General features: G+C 34.4%; 2 protein-coding genes across 3 annotated transcripts in view; one reads left to right on the top strand and one right to left on the bottom strand.

The window, feature by feature from the left end:
• Positions 1–773: 773 nt before the first annotated feature.
• Positions 774–19,730, top strand: LOC148313442 (DNA topoisomerase 2-like). 2 transcript variants are annotated; one of them, XM_088262086.1, is made up of 17 exons: positions 774–983; positions 3,208–3,451; positions 3,656–5,901; positions 6,013–6,161; positions 6,697–6,934; positions 7,496–7,653; positions 7,772–7,980; positions 9,144–9,290; positions 9,407–9,545; positions 9,624–9,747; positions 11,744–11,899; positions 12,425–12,490; positions 12,575–12,733; positions 12,814–12,936; positions 16,485–16,665; positions 17,311–17,594; positions 18,251–19,726. In XM_088262086.1, the coding sequence occupies exons 1-17, from the start codon at positions 969–971 to the stop codon at positions 18,437–18,439; spliced, it is 4,827 nt and encodes a 1,608-aa protein (XP_088118212.1). In that variant the 5' UTR covers positions 774–968; the 3' UTR covers positions 18,440–19,726. The 2 variants fall into 2 exon arrangements, with proteins under 2 accessions (XP_088118212.1, XP_088118219.1); XM_088262093.1 differs by lacking the exon at positions 12,425–12,490 and having other exon boundaries at positions 18,251–19,730.
• A 2,260-nt stretch (positions 19,731–21,990) lies between these two features.
• The window catches only part of LOC148313441 (uncharacterized), a 144,394-nt gene continuing 142,646 nt past the window's right edge, over positions 21,991–23,738 (bottom strand). Inside the window, exon 8 of the mRNA XM_088262074.1 lies at positions 21,991–23,439. Coding sequence (XP_088118200.1) covers positions 23,166–23,439 — 274 coding nt within the window. The 3' untranslated portion in view covers positions 21,991–23,165. The remainder of the gene's footprint in view (positions 23,440–23,738) is intronic.

Below are 23,738 nucleotides of genomic sequence, written 5' to 3'. Positions count from 1 at the left end.
AATCGTTTCTACTTTCTCCGTCACATACGTCATAAACAGTTTACGCGGATGCACCGCACGTTCTGTGTTAATACGTAACATAGGGAACCAGTAGACGCTAGCATATTATACTGTACATTAGCTGAACTAATATATATTAGTTAACAATTTTCAGTGTGTGACGAATAAAATGGAAAATAAAACAAATACAGAAAGATTGCGAGCTTAATCAAGCAAAGGGAATACTGTTGACAACATGATCTCCCAATGATCCCAAATACACTGTATGCATCGATAGCGTCGGCTATGACATAATAAGTGGTACGGAGAATTTGAATGCCTGAATAGTAGCTCTACAAGTGAATATATAGGTGGTATAAAACATCAACGAAATGAAAATAATACAGCTGAGCAATCGACTAATATAAATAGACCTTATAACCCGTTCGTCACAAATTTGATAAAAAAAATTTGCTAGGTGCAATGTATTCCAAATGTAAAAAAATATGCATTTATTTACGAAATTATAAAATCGTCAACAAATGCGAAGAAAGCTTTGCATGAAATCAAATGTTCTGTTTTTACATTCTAAAATGTTTCACTTCTAACGAGTGAGAGTTTCATGCGTACTTTTCTTCTTCTTATATTTATTTACTACAAACTTTTAACGAATGTACCTACCTACTTACAGATTTTAGTGCTAACGACTAGAAAGAAACGCGATCGTAGTACTGAGTAACGTTACCCGAGAATTTAAAAAAAATAAATCAGATGCAAAAGCAATATAGCCCCTCGTCGCAGAAATTCGTTGATTCTCGGTCCGTTAGTGTAGCGCAATTTCGTGATTTTGGCGTCTTTTTATCGTAGAACGTTTGCTTGGAATATAACAATGCTTACCTTTGGACAGTTCTTCATATAGAACCTTCATTGTGCTAAATTTGTTTAACCGGGTTTGCCGGGGCACTGGAAAAGAAAAGGTGCTCGTTAAAATGGCAGACATAAAGGTATGTATCCAAACAACCGTGTGGCGGCATTTTTTGATCAAACTTCTACCGGTTTTTTTTATTTTCTCAGTTATGAAATAAGTACATTTTATTTTTAAGGATATTTGCCAATAATGGCTTGCCCTTGACAATAATTGACCCTTTCGTACAGTAAAATCTCTTTGTTATGTTTTGTAAAAAATTACTGCAAGGCTATGCAGTTTCGCAAAAAAATGGCAGTGTTTGGAAAGTGTAATGGTCCAAATAATTATTGTATATTTTTTAATTTCGTAAATTTATAAGAATAGGAGTCAAATATCCGTATATGAAACATTTCCAAAAACATTATACGTCATTTGAATGCCAAAATCTTTTGATTTACGACGATAGCAGGTTTTGATAAAAAAAATGGGCTACTTAAAAAAATGTGTTTTTCAAATTTCATATTTAAGATATTAGATTGAGATCTTAAGTGTTAAACTGGTCACTTTGCTTTCAAGTAAGATGGTTAATTAATATTATTGTTATCTATTTTTATATAAATTAAAGTCTGAATGTTAATTAAATTCATAATGATTCTGTGTCTCAAATGTTGTATTTTCATGCTTAGTAAATAATAATAAGAGATTAAGGAGTGTAGAGGGTTAAGTACACTAACATCATTTACCAACCTCCATTTTGTTGCATGATCATACATTATAGTTAACACACTAAGGGCGTTTGTCCACTACCCGGAATTACACGGAATGTTACCGTCCGGCACGTCAGTTAGCGTTTTAAAACGACAATTGGCTTGGATTGGCATGTGCTTTTGTCCATATTTTTTCGGATCGGTGTTCTTGATCGGTGCGTGAATATGTTGCGCATAAATTCGATCACGCTAACCTGTCGTAGTCGTTTTCATTTTTCAAAACTGGACTTCCGGACTGTGAAATCCCGTGTAGTGGACAATCGCCCTAAGGACGGGGAAGGTATTTCTACCTATTCGGTCGATTGATGCTTAAGGACGGGAAGAGTATTTTTTACCTCATTTAGGACGGTAAAATTCCCTTAGTAGTGCTCAAACGCCCTTAGGGCGCTTGTCCACTACCCGGAATTTTACCTTCCGGCAGTCTAATTATGAAAAATGAAAGCGACTACGACAGTTTAGCGTGATCGAATTTACGCACAACGTGTTCACGCACCGATCAAGTGCGCCGATCCAAAGAAAGATGGACAAAAGCACAAGCCAATCCAAGCCAATCCAAGCCAATCGTCGTTTGAAAACGCTAACTTACGTGCCGGACGGTAAAATTCCGTGTAGTGGACAAACGCTCTTAGTGTGTTAACAGACAGATATTACTTTTTACAAATTGACAAAGCTTTTCTCCATACCGTACACACTGATAAATAGTGTAGACCGATGCTATGTATGTATATGTAAATGTTAGTCCAATTGGAAATTAAATAAAATTTACCGTACTGCACTAACCAAAGTGGAGACATGGCTACCATTTTTATTTATTGCTCGTGTACCTATTAATGAAAGGAATTTTTTTTTCTAAAGAGAGCGTTCACCTGCCAAATTACTTGTCAAATGGCATTCCTTCAAATTCTGTCTTTGTTTGGTACTTTAATTTTTAAATCTTATGAACTATTTGGTTTAACTTGATATTTTTCGATTTTTAAAAAATATTTAATTATCTAAAACAATCTATCTATTTTATTAACTATTTTATTATTTTATAATCTGAAAACCGTTATTAACTGCCCTAAACATACAACGAACATACGTGATACGCGCGGGTTTTTCTTCACCGCTCCGCGCTAACCCGTATGACCTACGTGAAAAAGATATCTGTTCCAAAAATATTTAATGCGTACCGGATACACTGACAAATTTTTGTCAGGTTTCATACCTGACAATATTTTGTGATAACAAACGTTGTGATTTTTTTGCTTGTTTATAAAAAATATGCCTGAAAATAACCCGAAGGTAGGGTGGTTAAGTCATAATGTAAAGCTCTTTTGAGACTCATCATTTCACACTACCAGGTTAAAAATATTAATGTAAATACAAAGAATCTCAATTATTTTAAAAGAAAATGGTTTTATTGTACTTAGATTACATGGATGAGATATTGATTGCAACTCAAATTTGGTGGGAGAATTTCCATTCCTCTGCCTCTCACTCGCAGTCACCCTTAGACGCAGTATAGCGCTATGTAAAGTATAATTGTACTGTAATAGTTTATCTTGTTTTCAGTCTATGCTTAATAAGATGAGTGGGGACAATGCGGATAAACAGAATGGAGTCGCCGAGCCGGCCAAGAAAGCCGGTGCGGCAAAGCACACAATTGAAAAGATATATCAGAAGAAATCTCAATTGGAGCATATCTTGCTCCGTCCCGATACTTATATAGGATCCGTTGAGAAGTCAACAGAGGTGATGTGGGTTTATGATAAGGAGAAAGAACAAATTACTCAAAAGGAAATTACTTACGTTCCAGGTACATAACTCGTATTTTGTAATTGTTTAGTGCATCTCTGTTTTTATATTTTTCTTTTATTTTGTGCAGATAAATAATGATAAGCAATATTTTAAGCGTTGTTGCTCACTTAAGCTGGGTTTAACCCCACAAAGTAGTTATAAAGGTTCCATTGATATCTTAATGGAACATAGATGATATTAATATTTCGCTTTAAAATTCCAGGACTCTACAAAATTTTTGATGAAATATTAGTGAATGCTGCTGACAACAAGCAGCGTGATGCAAAGATGGATATTATTAGAATAGATATCAACCAAGAGACTAATACTATTTCTATTTACAACAATGGGGGAGGAATTCCTATTGTTATGCATAAAGATGAGAAGATGTATGTTCCTACCATGATCTTCGGCCACTTGTTGACTTCCTCCAACTATAACGATGAGGAGGAGAAGGTGACGGGAGGACGAAACGGTTACGGTGCCAAACTCTGCAACATTTTCTCCAGTAAATTCACTGTAGAAACCGCATCCAAGCAGTACAAGAAACATTTCAAGCAGACCTGGGGTGCCAACATGAGCAAGGCTTCGGAGCCTAAAATCAAGCCGTCGGAAAAGGATGACGACTATACCAAAATTATTTTCAGCCCTGATTTAACAAAATTCAAGATGGATAGATTGGACGATGACATAGTAAGTCTGATGTCTCGTAGAGCCTACGATGTGGCGGCATCCACCGGAGTGAAGGTTTACCTAAATGGTAAACGACTACCTGTAAACAAGTTGAAGGACTATATAAACCTTTTTATCAAGGGCAAGGAAGATGATAATGGGAGTCCCTTGAAAGTTTGTTACGAAGCTGTGAACGAAAGGTGGCAAGTAGGTTGCACGTTATCAAGTTCCAAAGGTTTCCAACAAGTCTCTTTTGTCAACTCCATCGCTACCACTAAAGGTGGCAAACACGTGGATCATGTCACAGACTTGATTATGAAAAAGGTAATGGAAGTGTTGAAGAAAAAGAACAAGGGCGGTGTAGATATTAGGCCGTTGCAAGTAAAAAGTCACATGTGGCTCTTTGTTAATTGCTTGATAGTAAACCCGACATTCGACTCTCAGACAAAAGAAAACATGACCTCGCAGGTAAGGAACTTCGGCTCAAAGTGCACTTTGTCCGATGAGTTTATAACATCCATCGCCAATAAATGCGGTATTGTGGAAGCCGTTTTGAGTTGGGCCAAGTTCAAGGCCCAAAAAGAGCTGAATAAGATCTCAGGCAAGAAACATAGCAAGCTGAAGGGGATTCCTAAGCTGGTAGATGCTAATGAGGCCGGACAGAAAAACTCTCTTCTCTGCACTCTAATTATCACAGAGGGAGATTCGGCCAAGACCTTGGCCGTGTCGGGATTGAGTGTCGTGGGGAGAGATCGCTACGGAGTGTTTCCTCTCAAGGGAAAACCACTAAACGTTCGGGAGGCTTCTCATAAACAGGTTCGCGATAATGTAGAGATCACCAACTTAATTAAAATTATCGGACTTGATCGTGAGAAAAAATATAACAATGTGGAAGATTTGAAAAGTTTGCGATATGGTAAATTGATGATAATGGCTGATCAGGATCAGGACGGGTCTCATATAAAGGGACTCATTATCAACTTCTTGCATCACCATTGGCCGAACTTATTGAAACATCCTTTCTTGGAAGAGTTCATCACGCCTATTGTGAAGGCCTCGAAGAAAGACAAAGAGATATCTTTCTATTCTCTGCCCGAATTTGAGGAGTGGAAGAGGGACACGGAAAACCACCATACTTACAACATAAAGTACTACAAAGGTTTGGGTACTTCCACATCTAAGGAGGCGCGGGAATACTTCCAGAATATGGAACGTCACCGTATCAGATTCAAGTACGGCGGAACAACCGATGACCACAACATCGAGCTGGCATTCTCCAAGAAAGCTGCCGACCAACGTAAGGAGTGGTTAACCAATCACATGGAAGAAGTCAAAAGGAGAAAAGAAATTGGGTTGTCCGAGCGTTATTTGTACACTAAAGAAACGCGAGATGTCACATACTCGGATTTTATCAATTTGGAGTTGGTTCTTTTCTCCAACGGGGATAATGTAAGGTCTATTCCATCCATGATTGACGGATTGAAACCTGGACAAAGGAAGGTCATCTTTACATGCATTAAACGTAATGACAAGCGCGAGGTGAAAGTTGCTCAATTAGCCGGGTCAGTGGCTGAACATTCGGCTTACCATCACGGAGAGCAGTCGTTGTGTTCCACCATTGTTAATTTGGCTCAGAATTATGTGGGGTCTAATAACATCAACCTACTGGAACCCAGAGGTCAGTTTGGTACTAGGTTGTCAGGAGGCAAGGACAGTGCTAGTCCCCGTTATATTTTTACTATGATGTCACCACTCACTAGGCTCATCTTCCATCCACATGATGACCCTCTTCTAACGGTAATATTTTATATTCGTTGTTGATATCTAATGTTGTTTCTATCTCAGAATATAAATACAAATTTTTACATTTTCTTTTTACATTGTAATTTATCAATGTCTGTTTTACAGCACGAATTTGAAGACAATCAGAAAATAGAACCTGTGTATTATGTACCGATTATTCCAATGGTTTTGGTAAATGGGGCTGAAGGTATCGGTACTGGCTGGTCAACCAAGATTCCCACTTTCAATCCCAGAGATATTGTCAAGAATATAAGGTATATTGGTACATCATTACAAAACATTTATTCATATGTACATTTTGACTGATGAAAATTAAATTAGTAAAATAAAGTTGCAAGAAGTTGGAAGTACTAATATATTAAAGTAAAAATGGTTTGTTAAGCTTATTTTTTCCTTTTTTATTTGAAATCTACAATCTTTAGAACAGATATGGGTTCAGAGGGAAGCTTTCAATGTATGTAATTGTTGTCTCATAATATTAGTAAAAATTGTTTACCTGCTAAAATAATCATTATCAAAAAACATTGAAATAATGGGTCTTTTTCGTATCAGTACAGGCGATGATATGTATTTCATCTCTTATCATTTATTCCATTGAATCCATTAGAAATTATTGGTAAATTCACTGGTACCTTTGACTAATGACTCCAGGCACCAGATTATGTATAGTTTTTACTCAAAAGTGTAATACAAAGTACTTTTTATTTATTCTTCGGGCATATTCCGTTAGCTTGTTTTGTTTTTTAAAACTTCATGTAGTATTTAATCATAATAATTGTGATTAAACAGGCGGATGCTCGATGGAGAAGAACCAGAGCCAATGCACCCGTGGTACAAGGGCTTCCGAGGCACTGTGGAAGGCTTCCAGGAGAAGTATGTGATCTCTGGCGAAGCGGCTGTACTGCCAGGAGAAAGGATCGAGATCACAGAGTTGCCCGTGGGTAGCTGGACCCAGAACTATAAGGAAAATGTTCTGGAACCGATGCTGGGCAGTGAGAAAGTTAAACCAATCATATCGGAGTACAAGGTTTGTGTTGTGTCTAATTTCTAATTTGTGCATTTGAATAGTGGTTTGTGTTGAGTATGGGCACTGCATCTAATTGATGCCATGTTGATTTGATTGTTTGTTATATGTGGGCAAGGTGATCAGTCCTGCGTGTTAGGCACCAGTCCGAAGTAATATTAAATAAATTGTCAAGAATGACGCCCAGAACGTGAAAAACAAATTGAAATAAAAAACAATGTCATGGTTTTTTTTTCAAAATCAGGATAGAAACTGATAAAAATATCGAAAGGATTTTGTTTAAATCAGAGATCAAAATCAAAGATATGTTAACAACTGTGCACCTGAAACCATTGCTAGTTATAGTGAGGTCATTTTTGGCTCCGGGTAGATATGTTAAAGCCTTGTTGATCATACTACTGGTCGGTTAAGGTAGCGTATTAGATAATTTGCCATTTTTCAACACAATTTTACTGTTGAAATCTCCGTTTGAGAGTTCATAATTTCGTAATATTTTTCAAATTAACGTTGTTGAAATTAATGAGCTTTTAATGTAACTATATATTATTCCTATATTATTTTTAGGAATACAACACTGATACAACGGTGAAGTTTATAATCAGCTTACTCCCCGGGAAGTTATTTGAAGTAGAGACTGAGGGTATCCACAAAGTGTTCAAACTCCAAACTACCGTTTCTCTAACTACCATGAATGCTTTTGACAAAAACAATTGCCTGCACAAGTAAGTTTTATGTTAATTACACTAATCAATATGTTTTACAAATACATATTATGTTTTTTGCATTATAAGGGTTTATTCCGATTGATAATTGTATAAAAATATTTGTCTCCTTTTATAGATATGATAAAGTGGAAGAGATCCTCAGGGAGTTCTATAGCCTTCGCCTTCAGTATTACAGCAAGCGAAAGGATTATCTTATCGGGCAGCTGAAGGCGGAAGCCGATAAACTCTCCAACCAGGCTAGGTTCATCTTGGAGAAATGCGACAAGGACCTTGTAGTGGAGAACAAAAAGAGGAAAGTTATGGTGGATGAGTTGCTGAGAAGAGGTCAGTTCATTTTAATACAAAACATTATATATGTACTAATGATTTTTCCCAGCTTCGCATTGTTTTCATTTACGAAAACTACTTATAACAAGTATATTTTGAGTTCTGATTTTATATTTTTAAGTTGTTATACATAATTTAAAGTGAAGGTGCTATTTGTTTGAAATTTTGTGATGTAAAATACAATGAGCATTTTCATAAAATATTCCACATTCAAAGAATAAAAGTATGCAGTAGATGCCTACTTACGTGATTACCTTATGTCTGATATAGGAGGCATGGAGACATCAGCGCCACGGTGGCTACTTTATTAACTCTGAAAAACTGTCAAAGTATCGAGGAATTGGAATGTGTTTAATACATTATATTCATAGTAAAGAGCGTTGACTAAAAATTTATTGCCTAATTTAACTGAATATATAAAATATAATAGATTTATATTATCCACTGACACTTCGTGATGGAATTGCATTTTTAATTTATTATTAGATTAAAACCAATATTTTTAGCTTTTCCACTTTTTTTTTTTTTTTTATTTGACCAGCGACCGGGTTTCGTCGTTACCGACATCATCAGACTGGTGATGACAGACCAGTCTGATGATGTCGGTAACGACGAAACCCGGTCGCTGGTCAAATAAAAAAAAAAAAAAAGTGGAAAAGCTAAAAATATTGGTTTTAATCTAATAATAAATTATAAAATATAAAACGTTGACTAAATATGTGTTGATTAAAAATTTGTGTTTGATTGATCTGAGAAAATTTAATATTAATGAAGTGTTCCATCGTCACTGGACAAATATTTTGAATTACCTAATGTCTAAGTTACTCTGAAATCTAGCTAACTCAAGTGGCTTATGCAACACCGCTTATCATGTCCCTACTCAGGCTTCAAATTTATAAGTTTTATAGCCTATGGCTACTTGTGAGTGGATTTACTCTTTATGTTTAAAGTTACTATAATTTCATGTAATTCATGAGTGAAAATTCTAGGCAAAATCACTCGCCATCTTGCTAGAGGCATGAGTTTATTATACATTTCATTGATTATAAGTTAGCGGACAAATAAATATATACAAATGTACATATAAACATTTAGTACATATTATGGAATAGATCATTTGTTCAAATGACATGGTTTAAATTTTTTTTTTCATCTCAAAGGATATGATCCTGACCCTATCGCCGCATGGAAGAAAAAGGTCGCAAAGCAATCAGGAGGCACGGAAGAGGAAGAAGCCGAGGAAAGCGATGAAGAGAAGGAGGAGGAGGATGTGAAACCAGGGAAAGGAGGCAAAGCAATTGATCCCGGTAATATTTCACTTTAACATACAAAAATAAAAATATACTTTTTCTGAGCTTTTCTGAGAAGTGCGTCGGAATATGTCTGTTCAGTTTTTTTTAATCTATCTATCCAATTCTTTCAGATAAAGCATTCATGAAATTAGGCGATGTTAAGAAGTTCAACTACCTCTTGGGAATGTCCATGTGGATGTTGACTAAGGAAAAGAAGGATGAGTTATTGAAACAGCGAGACCTAAGAATCGCCGAACTGAATGCGCTACAGTATGTATATTATTTTTTATTTTTACTTAAATGTTTGGAATCATGAATACATTTTTAATGCCTGTGAAACATTTTCAGAGCGAAAACGCCATCGATGCTTTGGAGGGATGATTTAGATGTATTTATGGATAAATTAGACGTTGTTGAGGAAAAAGAACGCAGTGAGGAGCTCGGATTAAACAAGAAGACAAAGGCAATAATGGTATGTCTTATTTGATACAGTTACATTTTAAAGAATTATATCTATTGAAATTTTCAACAGCTTGCAACTTACAAGTCAAATATATCAAAAGATTTAAAAAAAACTTGATTTCATTCCTCTAAAAAAATTCAAATCAAATGTTTGTAAAGATTTCACATATTTCCTAGATTAACATTAATCTTTATAAAAAAATATCCGCAAAGTTAACCGTTAGAGTGCTGAGAATCTATATATCGACCCTTAAAATGTCTGATTCGTCCAATACTGGTGTTGAAAGGGATTATGTTTTTTTTATACTCAAAGATTTTTATACTCAAATTGGAATGTTTACCAATTGGAAGATAGTGAAATAGTGATAGTGAAAACTCCAAGGATGAGCTAATTTCACACAACTTTGACACATCTTGTGAAAAAAAAATTATTTAAAAAAATATATATTTGTGTTTTTATTATTTACAAAAATACTTTGATTTCATACTATTTCTTTGAGCCCAAGCGGCTCATTATTAGAAATAGGTATGTATCAGATTGTAGTAGAGTTGGTTCGAACCGAGAAACTCTGACTCAAGAGTCCGCTACACTAACCACGGGACCACAACTTGACACTGAATGAAAATGGTTTTTTACAGTATTTTTTTTTCTCAAAATTGCTTTTAATAAAAAATATACATGTATGTTTATTATAAAATGCATTATTATTTGAGTAGTTTGATATATTGTCCACCAAGAACGAAATACTAAAATCAGTTAAAATTTTCTGAAAAATATTATTGATTTTATATACACCTAATAAAAAGGACTTTTCTTGCAAACAAGTCTTCAGCAATGTAAGCGTACATTTAAGAAGAAATCTCAGCACTAAAACGGTTAAAATACAATTATTGGATTACTTTTATCATTTAAATGAATGTGTATGTATGTTAATCTCTATTGTATTTGTTTTTAATGCTCTCACTAGGCTGAAAGGATGAAGGTGATTATAAAGTATTTATTAAATAATCAAAAGCTTAATTGAGTCACATCAGCACCCCAAAATTTGTCTCAATTACTGTCCGCCCCAATCAATCGAAGGCAATCTAAAATTAAGCAACCAATATTTTATTCATTGTTCCCTTTGTGTAGTACCACTTAAAAACTCTATTTCACTACTACCGGTACCGTAATAACCATTCTGTCTTCAGGTTAACTATAGACTATAACTAACTTCTATAGCGTGTAGTTGACCTGATGATAGAATGGTTATTCCGAAACCAGTAGTCGTGAAGTAGTGTTTTAAAGTGGTATTACACAAAGCGAACGATGAATTATAAAGAAAGTGTTATGCAATTACATTACCATAAAGTTATCAATGCTTTTCAAATACAAAATAAACTGTATTCTGATTAGTCGCGGGCCCAAATGGTTTATCATCATCAGCGTCTCTAACTTTATCAATTTTTTTTATGTTTTGATTTAATAACATCAATAATTGCATTCTCTCAGTTTCCATATTCATAAAGTGGTAAATTATTATTTATTGTCTTCATAATTGCCAATATGGTGCAACATTGTGTTAATGTGACATGTAAGATGTTAATGTATTGGTTCCTTGGCTCGGATTCCATTCTTTAAGATTTGGCCAATCAAGCAGAATCAACTGTATTGCAACATGATAACATTATTTAACACAAGTAATTCAGCTTGTGATTGCCTTGTGTCAAGGGAAATCGTCTCAAATAATCAATTGACAATTGTTTGCACCATGGCACAGTTGAGTAGATGCTTGACTGTGAATCTTGCATCGCAGGTTCAATTTTTACAAGTTGTAAAATGAATTTTTATTCATATTGGTTTAGGTGTTTGTCATGTTTTATTTATTTTTTTAATTTAATATTGATTTAAATTAGCTATGATATTTTTATAGTGCTTGACTCTTCCGTTTTGTATGTAATTTTGTAACTAAGTAAGATTTCTATGTTTCATTTGAAAAAAGCTTAAGATTGTTGTTATTTTACAGAATAAGAATAATAAGAACAGGAAATCCCTTATGGATACATTACCCTCCAATGACGGAAGGAGGATTGAACCCAAAATTCACGATGAACTTATCAAGAGGATTGTAGCTGCAGAGAAGTTGAAGCAGAGAAAAGAGATCAAGAAGGAATATGATCCTGTAAGTAATATTTGTAATATATTAACCTTAGCCAAAATTAAGAGTAATGTAAAAATAATTTTTTATATCCATGTATAAAAATGTGTGTAAGGCCCAGATCTCAAGCGTTCAAATCAGAATGCTCAGATCCGTGCTCAGGGCTCGACGTGTCCTTATGCAAATTTTTTTTTTGAATTTGAATTTATATGGAATTCTTTTTTGTTTTTTAGAATTTATATAGAAAAAATATTTTTATATATATTTTTTTAATTCCTTACATTTTAATAACTCTTTTATTTTCTAAACCATATAATTATTTCGTAGAAAAACTTATTTTTTCAATGATAAAACAATGTTTTATAAAAATAATCATTTACGTAAAATGTTACCTGGATTTTGAGATAATAAAGTTGTGATTGGCCTTAAAAAATGCCATTTAATGTGAAGACCCCAGAGTAAAATGAAGTTTATTCAATGGTGAGAAGAAATATTAACCGTACATTGGAGTTGTTTAATGAATTTAATGTTTATTTGTTGTATTTCAAGGGCTTATTTGCGAATGAAGAAAGCGTAGAAAACCATAAAAGCAGCGTGTCTGCTGAAAATACAATAGTAAATAGTTGAAAAAATATCAAAATTTTAATTATTGAAATATTGCATCTGGTAGATTTGCTTCAATGCCTTTTCCAATTTCAGGATGACCCGAGCGGTATAAGCCCGATGGCTGCTGAGAAGAAGACCAAGGCTCCGAGGGTGAAGAAGGAGAAAGCAGAAAAAGCGGAAAAAGCGACTGATGGCATGAAGCAATCCAAACTGACCTTCAAAAAGGAGCCCGGCGCTCCAAAGGGCGCTGCTGTATGAACCACTTTTATTAGTATTACAAATTCATTTATAATGACTGAATGACATCTAATAGTATTTGTAAATTTTTTTAGAAAAAGAAGAAAACTATTTCCGATAGTGAGGATGACATTGACTTGTCGGGTAGTGAAGCTAGTTTTACTGCGCAGCCTGTAGTACCTAGAGAACGAGCAAATGCAAGAAGAGCTGCTACAAAGGTAACACATGTATTCTCTGTACCTTTCCAAATGTTTTGAAGTCTTCTTTATTGTTTTGCTCAATGTTCCGGCATGTTAGCCTCTACATTAGAGTGGGCCGTTGGTGTATGAAAAAAAAAATTTTTTTAGATATCAAAGACAAATGGGTCTAAAAAGTTGCATTTTTAATTGCACATAACGTAAAAAATATTAAAAAAAATATTCCATACTACTTTTGGCCCTAAACCAGAGCTCAAAGTTTTCTGAAAAGCTATTTTTTTGCGCTTTACCAGCTGCCATTTCGTATTTTAGTAATGTAGGCAGTTTAATTAAATGTCAAGATATGTAACACACCTTCCTTAATAAGCATACAAGGTCATAAGTTGCACTTTTTGTTGTTATAAATCAGTAGTGTTGATTTAGTAAGTCATTGTTTGTATCAGTATTAAGCCGGCGCGCGGCGCTCAAAGGGATTGGTTGCGCTCTCCGTGTTTTTTCTTATATCCCGGTACTTTTAAAATGTGTTATAATATTAAGTGTGATTAAGTATAAGTTAAAGATTATCTTTACGAACAATTAAAATTATTTTAAATACATTGTGTTAATTAAAAACGACAAACCAACCAAGATTCAAATTTTTACATTTTCATATTTTTCAACGAAATTCTCAATTTCCACAAAATATAAAATTTCACGTTTATAAGGAAAAAATATATATTGATAAAAGAAAAGTCATTCAGCAAGAAAAAAAATTATTTATAAATTTTGAAATTGGCTTTATATTTATTTTTCAAACCATAAAAATGACGGAATTCACAGATTTTTCTATATAAAGCAGAGTGCGAAAATAAAAGTAATTTTTTTTATTCACACTGTTTCTTACTATCGAATGAAGGTATTTTAGTCCTGTACATTATTTTAGTTCGTATAATACCATCTTTTGCTTTCTGGCCAGTTACTGTTATAGAGGCTTCTGTCACCATTTTAACGCAGCGTTCCACAAGGCCTACATGTGACAAGGGATGGAGGATACAGTAAAAACTGATCTTCGATTTATTAAAATCATCTCTTGAAAGCTGTCCGATATTTTAATTATGATTCGTGGTTGTGTAACTTATAATTTAGCCCTAATAATTATTTCCATGTATGTAGTTGGTAGCTTGAAAATTGAGCTTCGGTAACTTAAATAACCTTAATAATCTGTCTTCTTTCGAGTTTCGATGATTTTCTCAAATTTAGGTCCCGATATGGCTTCTGGTATCCGATAACAATGTTGAAACTGAGTTTATAGGATGAACAAAAAAGCATTCCTTTGAATGATAGGATCTTTTTTGATTTTAAATCATCCCCAAAGTTCCGGATAAACTTATTATTTCAATTACATAATTTGCACTATCCTATGGTTTTCTTATTACAATTAACCACACTGAAGCGTAACCTTTGACAATTATTTGTGTATTTTAAAATAAACAGTTGTCAGTTATTGAGAGTGTGCCATTTTTCCAGGTTGTTGGTTTACGATTTCAGGTTAACAATGTTCAATAGTAATAGATTGTCACAGATGGTCCCAGCTTAGAATATGTAGTAGGTTTACAGGTACAGTAAAAATCATAATAGATAATCATTCACAAATCTTAAAGCTTTTCCAGTTGAATTAAAATTTCCCCGAAGACCAGATGTAAGTCTTTTGGAACAATAAAAGTCAAAGTTGCAGCCCATCGGTCGGAAAAACCAAATCGTTTACACACACTTGTTATAGTTGTAAAGTTTTCCTCTTGAACGATGAAGGATCAGGGAATGATTTTGAACTCACTGATTCTGTAGTTTCCTAAATATAAATATCTATTCCATTTTCATTTAAACAAAGGTGTTGTAACCTTGTTTTGATGTGCGATAATTTTTCGATTTATTTTTAAAGTTTGGCTGTTTTTCCGATGAATTTTTGAAGATTATTTTAATTCAATAGTGCCTATCATCATTTTTATATCGTTTCTACGATTTGACCTGATGGTACGCCAAATATGGGACCAACTACTTCACTACGTCTATGTTAGTAGCGGATTAAACTTATTTCTTGAATATTTTTGGCAAATATTTTGTGGCACATTTTATAAAACTGTATAAAATAAAACTAACTTGGTTTTTTACCACATCCATTATTGATACTTTTCTCTAACTGGTTTTGACAAAAATCTTGTTGTCTTCTGGAATATACATTTCTATGTCTATCCCTGAAGATAACAAAGTTCTTTTTGAAACCGGTTCGAGAAAAATTCCAAAAATAAATGAGGCTAAAAACCAAAATCTAGTATTATTTTATACAGGGTTTAGATGAACTCATTTCTGTTTAAATTAACATAATAATGTATTCAAAATAACTTTAATCGTTTGTTAAGATAATTTGTAACCTAAATTATAAAATATTTTAAAATCTAACTCGTTTTTAAAGTACAGGGATCTAAAGAAAATTACGGACAGCGCAACCGATTCCTTAGAGCGCCGCGCGCCGGCCGAATACTGATGGATATAAAGACATACTAAAACAACGCTACCTATTTATAACAACGTAAAGTGTAACTTTTGTCTTTATGTGCTATTTAAGTAAAGTATATTACACATCGTAACATTTAATTAGACTGTCTATATTAATAAAATACGAAATGGCAGCTGGTAAAGCGTAAAAAAATGGCTTTTCCGAAAACTTTGAGCTCTGGTTGAGGGCCAAAAGTAGTATCCAATATTTTTTAAAATATTTTTCTCGTTATGTGCAATCCAAAATGCAACTTTTTAGACCACTTTCATTGCTGAATTTGCAAAAAAACGTCATCGGCCCACTCTACTCTACATGTATGATATACCTCTATTCCTCCTGCCAATGTGGAGACTTTACCCTTACTCGCTTATCCTTAATTGTTCCTGTTTTTTGGACCATCTTTTTCTGCATCCCTGATGCATACTGATAGTTCCTAGAGGACGTAAACCAAAGGTGGAAAACTCAAAATGCCAAATCCTTTTCTAGTGGAACAAAAGGTCTGCTGACGACAGTCAACAGTCCGGCTTCTCCTGAGGAGTTTTACAAATGCTGAGAAGGTCCTAATTGGCCCACAGTAGATTATCCCTCCTGTTCCCAACACAGATTAAAATAAAACATTAGGAGTTAGGAGACACAAAAATCCACTTAATGATCTATAAACCTTGTACATAATAAGCAAGGTAAAGAATAAATGCAGTTCCCATCTAAAAAAAAACATTAGTAGGGAACCTGTAGCCTTAATATCGCATGCAGTCTCTTGACCGCTCTGATATTGACTTTTGCCAATTTAAAAAAAGTCAATATCTTTATATATAAGAATTCAGCTTCCATATGTTTGTGTCCGCAAAAATTGAAAAGTAGTTTAATTAGATAAAGGAATTTAGAAATGTAATAGTTCCCTACCCCTAATGTAAACATTTGTGGCTCCAATAGTACAACAAATGCAAATTTCTGATTATCTGATTGGTTGTGAATAAACTAGCAGTCAGTATTACATATGAGGCTGTGAAGTATGATGAGTTTACTTTGTTTTCAGATAAACACCTATAGCCAGCTATTGAACTCTGACAAGAGCGATTCAGACTCGGAGCCCGAGTTGTTTGACAACAAGAACGAGGATTCCATGGGACCGCAGACTATCCAGGAAAGTGATAGTGAAGATGATATAATACACGCTAAAAAGAATGGAAATAGCAAACCCGTTGCTATGGATTCTGGTAAGTTTTGACCTGGAAAACATTTCTTAAATTATTTACAAATTGTGCCCCATGAAGACAAAAAATAAAAATATGAATAAGTGATCAAAAATAAATTCCAAAAAATATTTAAATTTTTATTCATATTTTTTAGTGAAAAAATAAGATAAAAGATATTGAAAAAGATTCATTTAATTCTTCTAACCCCTATCCGCACCCAATGTTGCATAGTGCACTGCATCGTATTGATGCAGTGTTATCTTGATCGTTACTTACATGAAGGCAAGGTGATCTCTCCTGCGCTTCAGGGACCAGTCCAGGGTAATATTAAATAAATATTAGAGTGTGAAATCACTAATATTTATGTTCAACCCCCCTGGGAATTGAAGCCGGGACCTCCAGGACGGTAGCTAAACACGCTAACCATTACACCACTGGGGCATCTTTTAGTTCCTGGTTAATACTACTTAATGCTGCTAATAACATAATCCTTTTCACTAAAACAACGTTTTTACAAAGGCGAATTTTATAAAAGAAAATGATAAATGAAAATATTGATTATATTGGTTGTTATAAACACAAAACGAGTCCACAATCCTTTATAGGTTGAGTATGTGAAATTAGATATTCCTCCCGAGTGATAATACCCTATTGTCTTTTTTCCAGACAATTTGTTTGACTCGCTGATGGAAGAATCCAAGGCTGACACTCCGTCACCTGTGAAGTCAAAGCCGGCCCCCAAGGCGTACGTTATATCGGACAGTGACAAGAGCGATGCGGGCAGCCCACCCCCGGCCCCTCGGGCGCGCTCCCCCGCCCCCTCGCCGCCACCACAGAAGGCCCCGGCCGGCAAGAAAAAGCTGTTCCCCGTGCCCCGCACTGGCGGCATCAAGCGACCCGCCAAGCTCCTCATGAATCTGTCTGACAGCGACGATATTTTCACCACCAAGGTTAGTTACACTCTATTTTAATACATTTATTTGTACAGTGGAACCTCGGTATACGTCCTTAATCCGTTCCAGATCATGAGACTTATACCAAATAGGACGTATCCCTAAAGTATTTTTCCCATAAGAAATAAAGGGAAAATGATTTATCCGTTCCTATGAAAAAAATCATATTTTTTGGCATGCTCTAATGTCCCTGATCTTTGTTTTGTGATCGATTTCACCCCCTTCGCTTCATAAGCCAATTTAATACTGTCTTTGTTTTTCACAATCGTAGAAATCGTTGTTCTCAGCATTAAGTATGCTGCATCCAAGTCCCGGATACGTATGCCACTTTCATACTTAACAATCTCTTTTTTCATAACTTATGGTTAAAGAACTTAATAATAATTTAAGAAGATTTCAAAATCACGTAAAATTCACAAAGTATCAAGAGTATCGCATGGTGTTGTGACTCATTTTAACTAACAAGTTCTTGCACGCACGCAAGTCGTATGCCAAATGAAGGGCGTATACCGAGCAAAATGTTTCGCCTCCAAATATGACGTATACCAAGTTGGACTTATTCCAAAGCAGACGCATACAGAGGTTCCTCTGTACATTGAAAATCTTTTCTTAAATGCACCATTGTATCGTTGGACTTTGTCAAATTTCCACAGAAGACTGCCAAACCCGCGAAGAAATCGAAGAAGGCGGCTGCCAAGGGGTCCGGATCGGATTCCGATGACTTTGTTCCCAGCGATGGGTCCGCCAAGGCTAAGCCGGGCCCCAAAAGTCGCCCCACGGCCCGGGCCAAGAAACCGACCAAGTATACATTCAATGACAACTCTTCCGACGATGACTTTTAACATGTTTGAACCCAGTGAAATTAAGTGATTGCATGAACCATACCCATACCCCAGTTCTGGTTGTGACGATCGGTGTTAGTTTTATTTTTTTACTATACACATTGACAGTTAATTAGTAATTAAATTATCAATTATCGTGATGTGACTGTTAGATATTGAGGTGAATACAAAGTTTTGTGATTATTTCGCTGTATGTTTCTGGTAAACTGATCTGTTCATGAGATTTTATCCATACTTACCAAATCCGGATATTTCTATATGTAGTGTAGAAATCAGAGGTTTAGGATCATTACAGCCTATCTACATCATTTTTGGACTGTGGATAAACAATTTCAAATTGGTTGTTGAATTTCCATCAGTGAAATATTTCATTCCAAAGTTAAAGGTTTATATAATATTTAGTCTACTATTTATCAGTGCTACAAAGGTATAATAAAAATAACTAATGTTATTTTTTCCAGATTTTATTTTTTGTAGATTGGTTTTTGTGACCCTAAGCTCTCTATATATATATTTAGAATTCCGGTATGTACTTATCGTTTTCTATTTTTCTATTTGAGTCATCTGATTCCAAATTTAGGTATGAAACTTAACTGAATTTGAAATTAGACAACTTATTTGACGTAATTTTAGCATGACCTTTAATTTTCCATTCTGACTGAGATTTAGCATGTTTATATACAATATATGTTTATGTGCCGTCTAAATATGTTTTCAGTGCCCAATTTTAAAATTTTATTTTTACTTTTATTTTATTTCTTTAACGTATGTTGATATGCTTGACTATTATTTAAAATAACCATTTTCTTGTTAACATTTTTTCATGAAATATTCCTAGTAAATTAAATTACTTAGGTTATAAAGTAACATTAGTATTATATAAACTACTTCATTTCATAAATGTTTTACGTGTAAATAAATACTATATTTATTTTTAAAATGTGTCAATTTGTCTATGTAGGATTGGTGGTTAATGGAGGTCTGTAGGTGATGACCCTAATCAGTATTGGCTCTTTCCTACCGAGGTCTAAATTATTATTTCAGTCGGTTCATTAAAGTTTCCCACCCAAACACTAAATTCTCAACGTTGGAATAATGCTCAGTACAAGTCTAGATTTAAACAATGTAGATATAAATAAGACAGTTTTATTTTAATATTTAGTTAAATTCCTATTGTCCTTTGGTGAATTTATTTAATCACTAGATTCAGCAAAATATTTTTGTGAGTTTTTACAATTTTAACATGCTAATGATTAAAATGTCCTATTTAATAAACCCACTTTTAAATGAATCGTGACTTTTTTATTTATAGCAATTTTATTATTATTTTGATGTAATACTCTCATACTGTAAAAGATGTACGTGTAAATTTTGAATACTAAATAAAAGAAATGTGGTCCTCTATTTGTGTAATTCTTATGAAGTCGGAGCGCCAATTATGTCTTGACATTTTCTAGATTTATTTTATTACCTAGAATATTTAACAGCAGAAAGACAAAAACGTGATGAATGGTACATACTTCTTCTCTTCTTCTTTTCCCATGTTCGCTCCCTAGGTGGAGTATATGGCCAACACGAGACGTCTCCCAAGTCACTCTGTCACGCGTCATCTCCTTGGCTTCCTCCCAAGTCAGTCCGGCGTCTCGAAGTTCCGCTGAGTATAGTCGGTGAATGGTCGTCAGCGGCCTTCCGGGGCGCCGGAATCCTCGGGGTTGGAAGAAGAGACATGAGGGGTTGATGCTCTCAGGTGGCGTTCTAAGGACATGTCTCAACCATGTCCACCTTCTCTTCAGGACTTCCAGTACATACAGATTTATGATTTAAATGGGGTTGTAAATTAAGAAAAATGAAACAATTTAACGTGAGATGGAATGTTTTAATTGAATTAACAAGTACATAAATTAAGTCAAGTTTAGAACAATTAATAGTTTTTATCTGGAAATAGTAATTATTATTACATACATGGCATACACGAATTATAAAAATAATTCACTTAAAATTACTCCGTAAATATTATTTTGTATTTACAATACTATTGGGTTGATGCAAAAGTAATGACCGTTTTTTATGATCCCAGGTAAAAAAAAATTTTTTCATAAATTATGAATAGCATCTTCTTTTTTTATGAATCCATTGTATAAAGGATGTTTTCCCTCTACTTTCTATTCAGTTTTGGCCTGGCCAGAGTACAGTAATAACCCCTTGTATTTTTTCAAAATGTCGTTCGATAAAGTGCATTTACGTCATTGTTTACTTTATGAATTCCGTAAAGACAATACCGCGAGTGTGGCAACCAAAAACATTTGTGAAGTGTATGGAGCAGATGTCATCAAAGTTCGACAGGTACGAAGATGGTTTGCAAAATTCCGATCTGGAGATTTTTCACTCATTGATAAACCACGTACCGGGCGGCTATTGAAGTCTGATGACGACGAATTAAAAGACATAATTGACACCAATCCACGTCTAACCATCAGGGAGATTGTGTCAATGATGGGAGTCAACCAAACAATCGCATTAAGACATTTGAAGCGTATGGAAATGGTTTTGCGGTACGACGTTTGGATACCTCATCAATTGTCGGCTGCCAATTTATTGGATCGTGTTTCAACGCGCGTTGCTTTGAGTGCGAGACAAAAACATGAACCTTTTTTGCATCGTTTGGTGACAGGAGATGAGAAATGGGTCGTGTACAACAACGTGACAAGAATAAGACATTGGACTATACCTGGACAAGCCCCATTAACAACTTCGAAGGCCGAAATACATAAAAAAGTTATACTTTGTGTTTGGTGGAATAATAAGGGTATTGTGTATTTTGAACTCTTGGAACACGATAAGACAAGTACAGCGGAACAATATTGTCAGCAATTATCCAAATTGAACATGGTCCTTCAAAAGGATAGACCAGAATTGGTAAACAGAAAAGGGGCAGTGTTTCATCACGACAACGCGAGACCACATGTGGCTATGATGACCCAACACAAGCTAAATGAGTTAAATTGGGATGTTATCAAGCATCTACTGTATTTTCCAGATCTTGCTCTTTCTGATTTTTATTTATTCCGATCACTGCAAAAAAATTTAAATGATGAAAAAAATTATTCAATAGAGCAGGTAAAAACATCCCTTACTTCATTTTTCGCATTAAAATCCACAGAATTTTATACTACTGGTATTTATAAGTTGATAGAAAGATGGGAGAAGGTTATAAGAACTGATGGAAATTATATAATTTATTAAATAAATAATACACAAGAAAAAAAAATTTAAAAAAAATATATGTAAAAAACGGTCAAAACTTTTGCATCAACCCAATAATTGTTACTATTTTAAATACCATCCATTCTGACTCCCAGTTCTTACGCTAGAAATATTACTCTAGTTCTACTCATTAAAGGTAAAAAAAAAAAACAATTTCTAAAAATAAAAGCTAAATAATTGTTTCACAACTTACACAGTTACACAAGACATGGAAGACATTAGAAAATTATCAAAACGATTTTGTTTAAAATTATGGCAATCACTAGACAGATAATAGAAAAATGAATGTTGATTATTTGTGAGTTAGTTAATCATATTAGACAAGAAATAAAGTGTCCTTATCAATCCGCGCAAGAAATATGAGCAGATGAAATATATACATCTGTGTACATTTCTAGTACTGGGCGTAAGTAGATTACATGTTTTGTATTTGGCATCTGCAATAAGAAAACCTAAGCAAGGTGTAAATGACATTCATTACATGTGATATTTTCATAGAGCGAATCAATGCACTTATACATAAAGTTTTTATAGCAATCGCTGCGTTAATCATTATTTCTCAACATAACATTCCCACACAGGGCTGTGTTCAAGAACTACATCTGACGATCACCCGACATGACTCGTTCATAAAGTCAGAGAGCGGTATTCGAGTTTGTAGAAAGGTATCGCTGACGAAATATAAAATACCTGTTTCTAATGAAATTCAATAAATTCAATACAAGGGAGGTCTTAATATTGGATTTAGCATACTCTACATTTAAAGGGATTTTTTATACTTATCTCACTACATATTATTTTTACACATTTATCATTGTAATTTGCAAAATTTGTTTATAAAAAAGCGCATTTGTAAGTTAAGCAATATATGGCAACATTAAGAGTACATGTTTGAGTACGTACATTTCATTTCTCTCGATTTACACTTCTAGTTCTACATACTTAGGACAGAGTATGCAAGCTACAAATAAAGTAGAAAATATAGAAGTAGAGAATAGTACCCATAGATCGCAAGACTTACAGATTTCTAAGTATTTTGGACAAATGTTATAACTCCGTAATGTTTTTCATATGCATGATAATGGGCATTCACTACAAACGGTTAAATCTACCTTCCTAATATGCAGGCTTAGTAAATAAATACAATAATTATGAAATATGGTTTGTGACTCACATTTTTTTAAAGAAAAAAATTGTTTGAAATTTAACAAATCTTAATGCTCCGTTAGTTATAAAACCTTTATCACTCTGACCTGGGTGATTGTCTGACGAACTCTCTAAGTAACTGAACATAGCCCAACCCTCATATAAAATAAGCACAAAATCAATCCAATTTGTAATATACTCCATGAATCTGATATCACTTATTCAATCACTCGTTACGATTCACAGCTAGCAGACTAAATAGTCTGCTACCCGTATAACACTATAATTAGTTGGGAGAAGCAATGTTTTTGTAATTTCAGTATCGGCTGAGTTTGCTTTCCCTGTCAGAGTATTTCCCGCTAAGTTTGCTGACGGAGTACCTATCGGAATATCTGTCGTCTGCGTGGTAAGGCTTCTCTCCCGCTCGGTAGTGTATTTCTGACGGCCCGATGGTCTTGGACCAATGGTGTGTCCAGTACAGGTCCTCGGGATGCATGCTCCTGGGAGCGTCTCTGCACACCACTACGCAGTATATCATGCTTCCGATGAGTGTCAGGAATCCAAATATTAAGAAGATGATACCTAGAATCCTGAAAGAAGATGAAATACAAGATATAATTAAGAAGGTATTGAAGGCCAACGTAGTATGATTTCACTATAGGGAGTGAAGGGATAATGATGTTCAGCATGATTGATAATGATTTGAGGGGTTCCTCATGTGTGTAATTTGTAAAGAACCCCTTGAAAGATATTGCAAGTAACAGCTTTGTGTTATAAAACCGCCATCAGTTTGATGAAATCAATTTACATAATAAAGGACGAAGTTTATCGAAATTGAAATATGTAAGTGTGTATTGCATATTTCTGTCTCAATGAATGTATGTTGATA

Source organism: Brachycentrus maculatus, unplaced genomic scaffold (genome assembly GCF_059751285.1).
Source record: "Brachycentrus maculatus isolate JH-2025_06_01 unplaced genomic scaffold, ASM5975128v1 h1tg000011l, whole genome shotgun sequence".
Classification (NCBI taxonomy): Eukaryota; Metazoa; Arthropoda; class Insecta; order Trichoptera; family Brachycentridae; genus Brachycentrus; species Brachycentrus maculatus.
This window is presented reverse-complemented; position numbering and strand designations above follow the sequence as displayed.

Excerpts from the sequence above, each read along its gene's own strand:
- LOC148313442 (XM_088262086.1), top strand. Across the intron at positions 11,900-12,424 it reads TCAAGAAGGAATATGATCCT|GGCTTATTTGCGAATGAAGA; the intron begins GTAAGTAATATT and ends TTGTATTTCAAG. Across the intron at positions 12,491-12,574 it reads TGTCTGCTGAAAATACAATA|GATGACCCGAGCGGTATAAG; the intron begins GTAAATAGTTGA and ends TTCCAATTTCAG.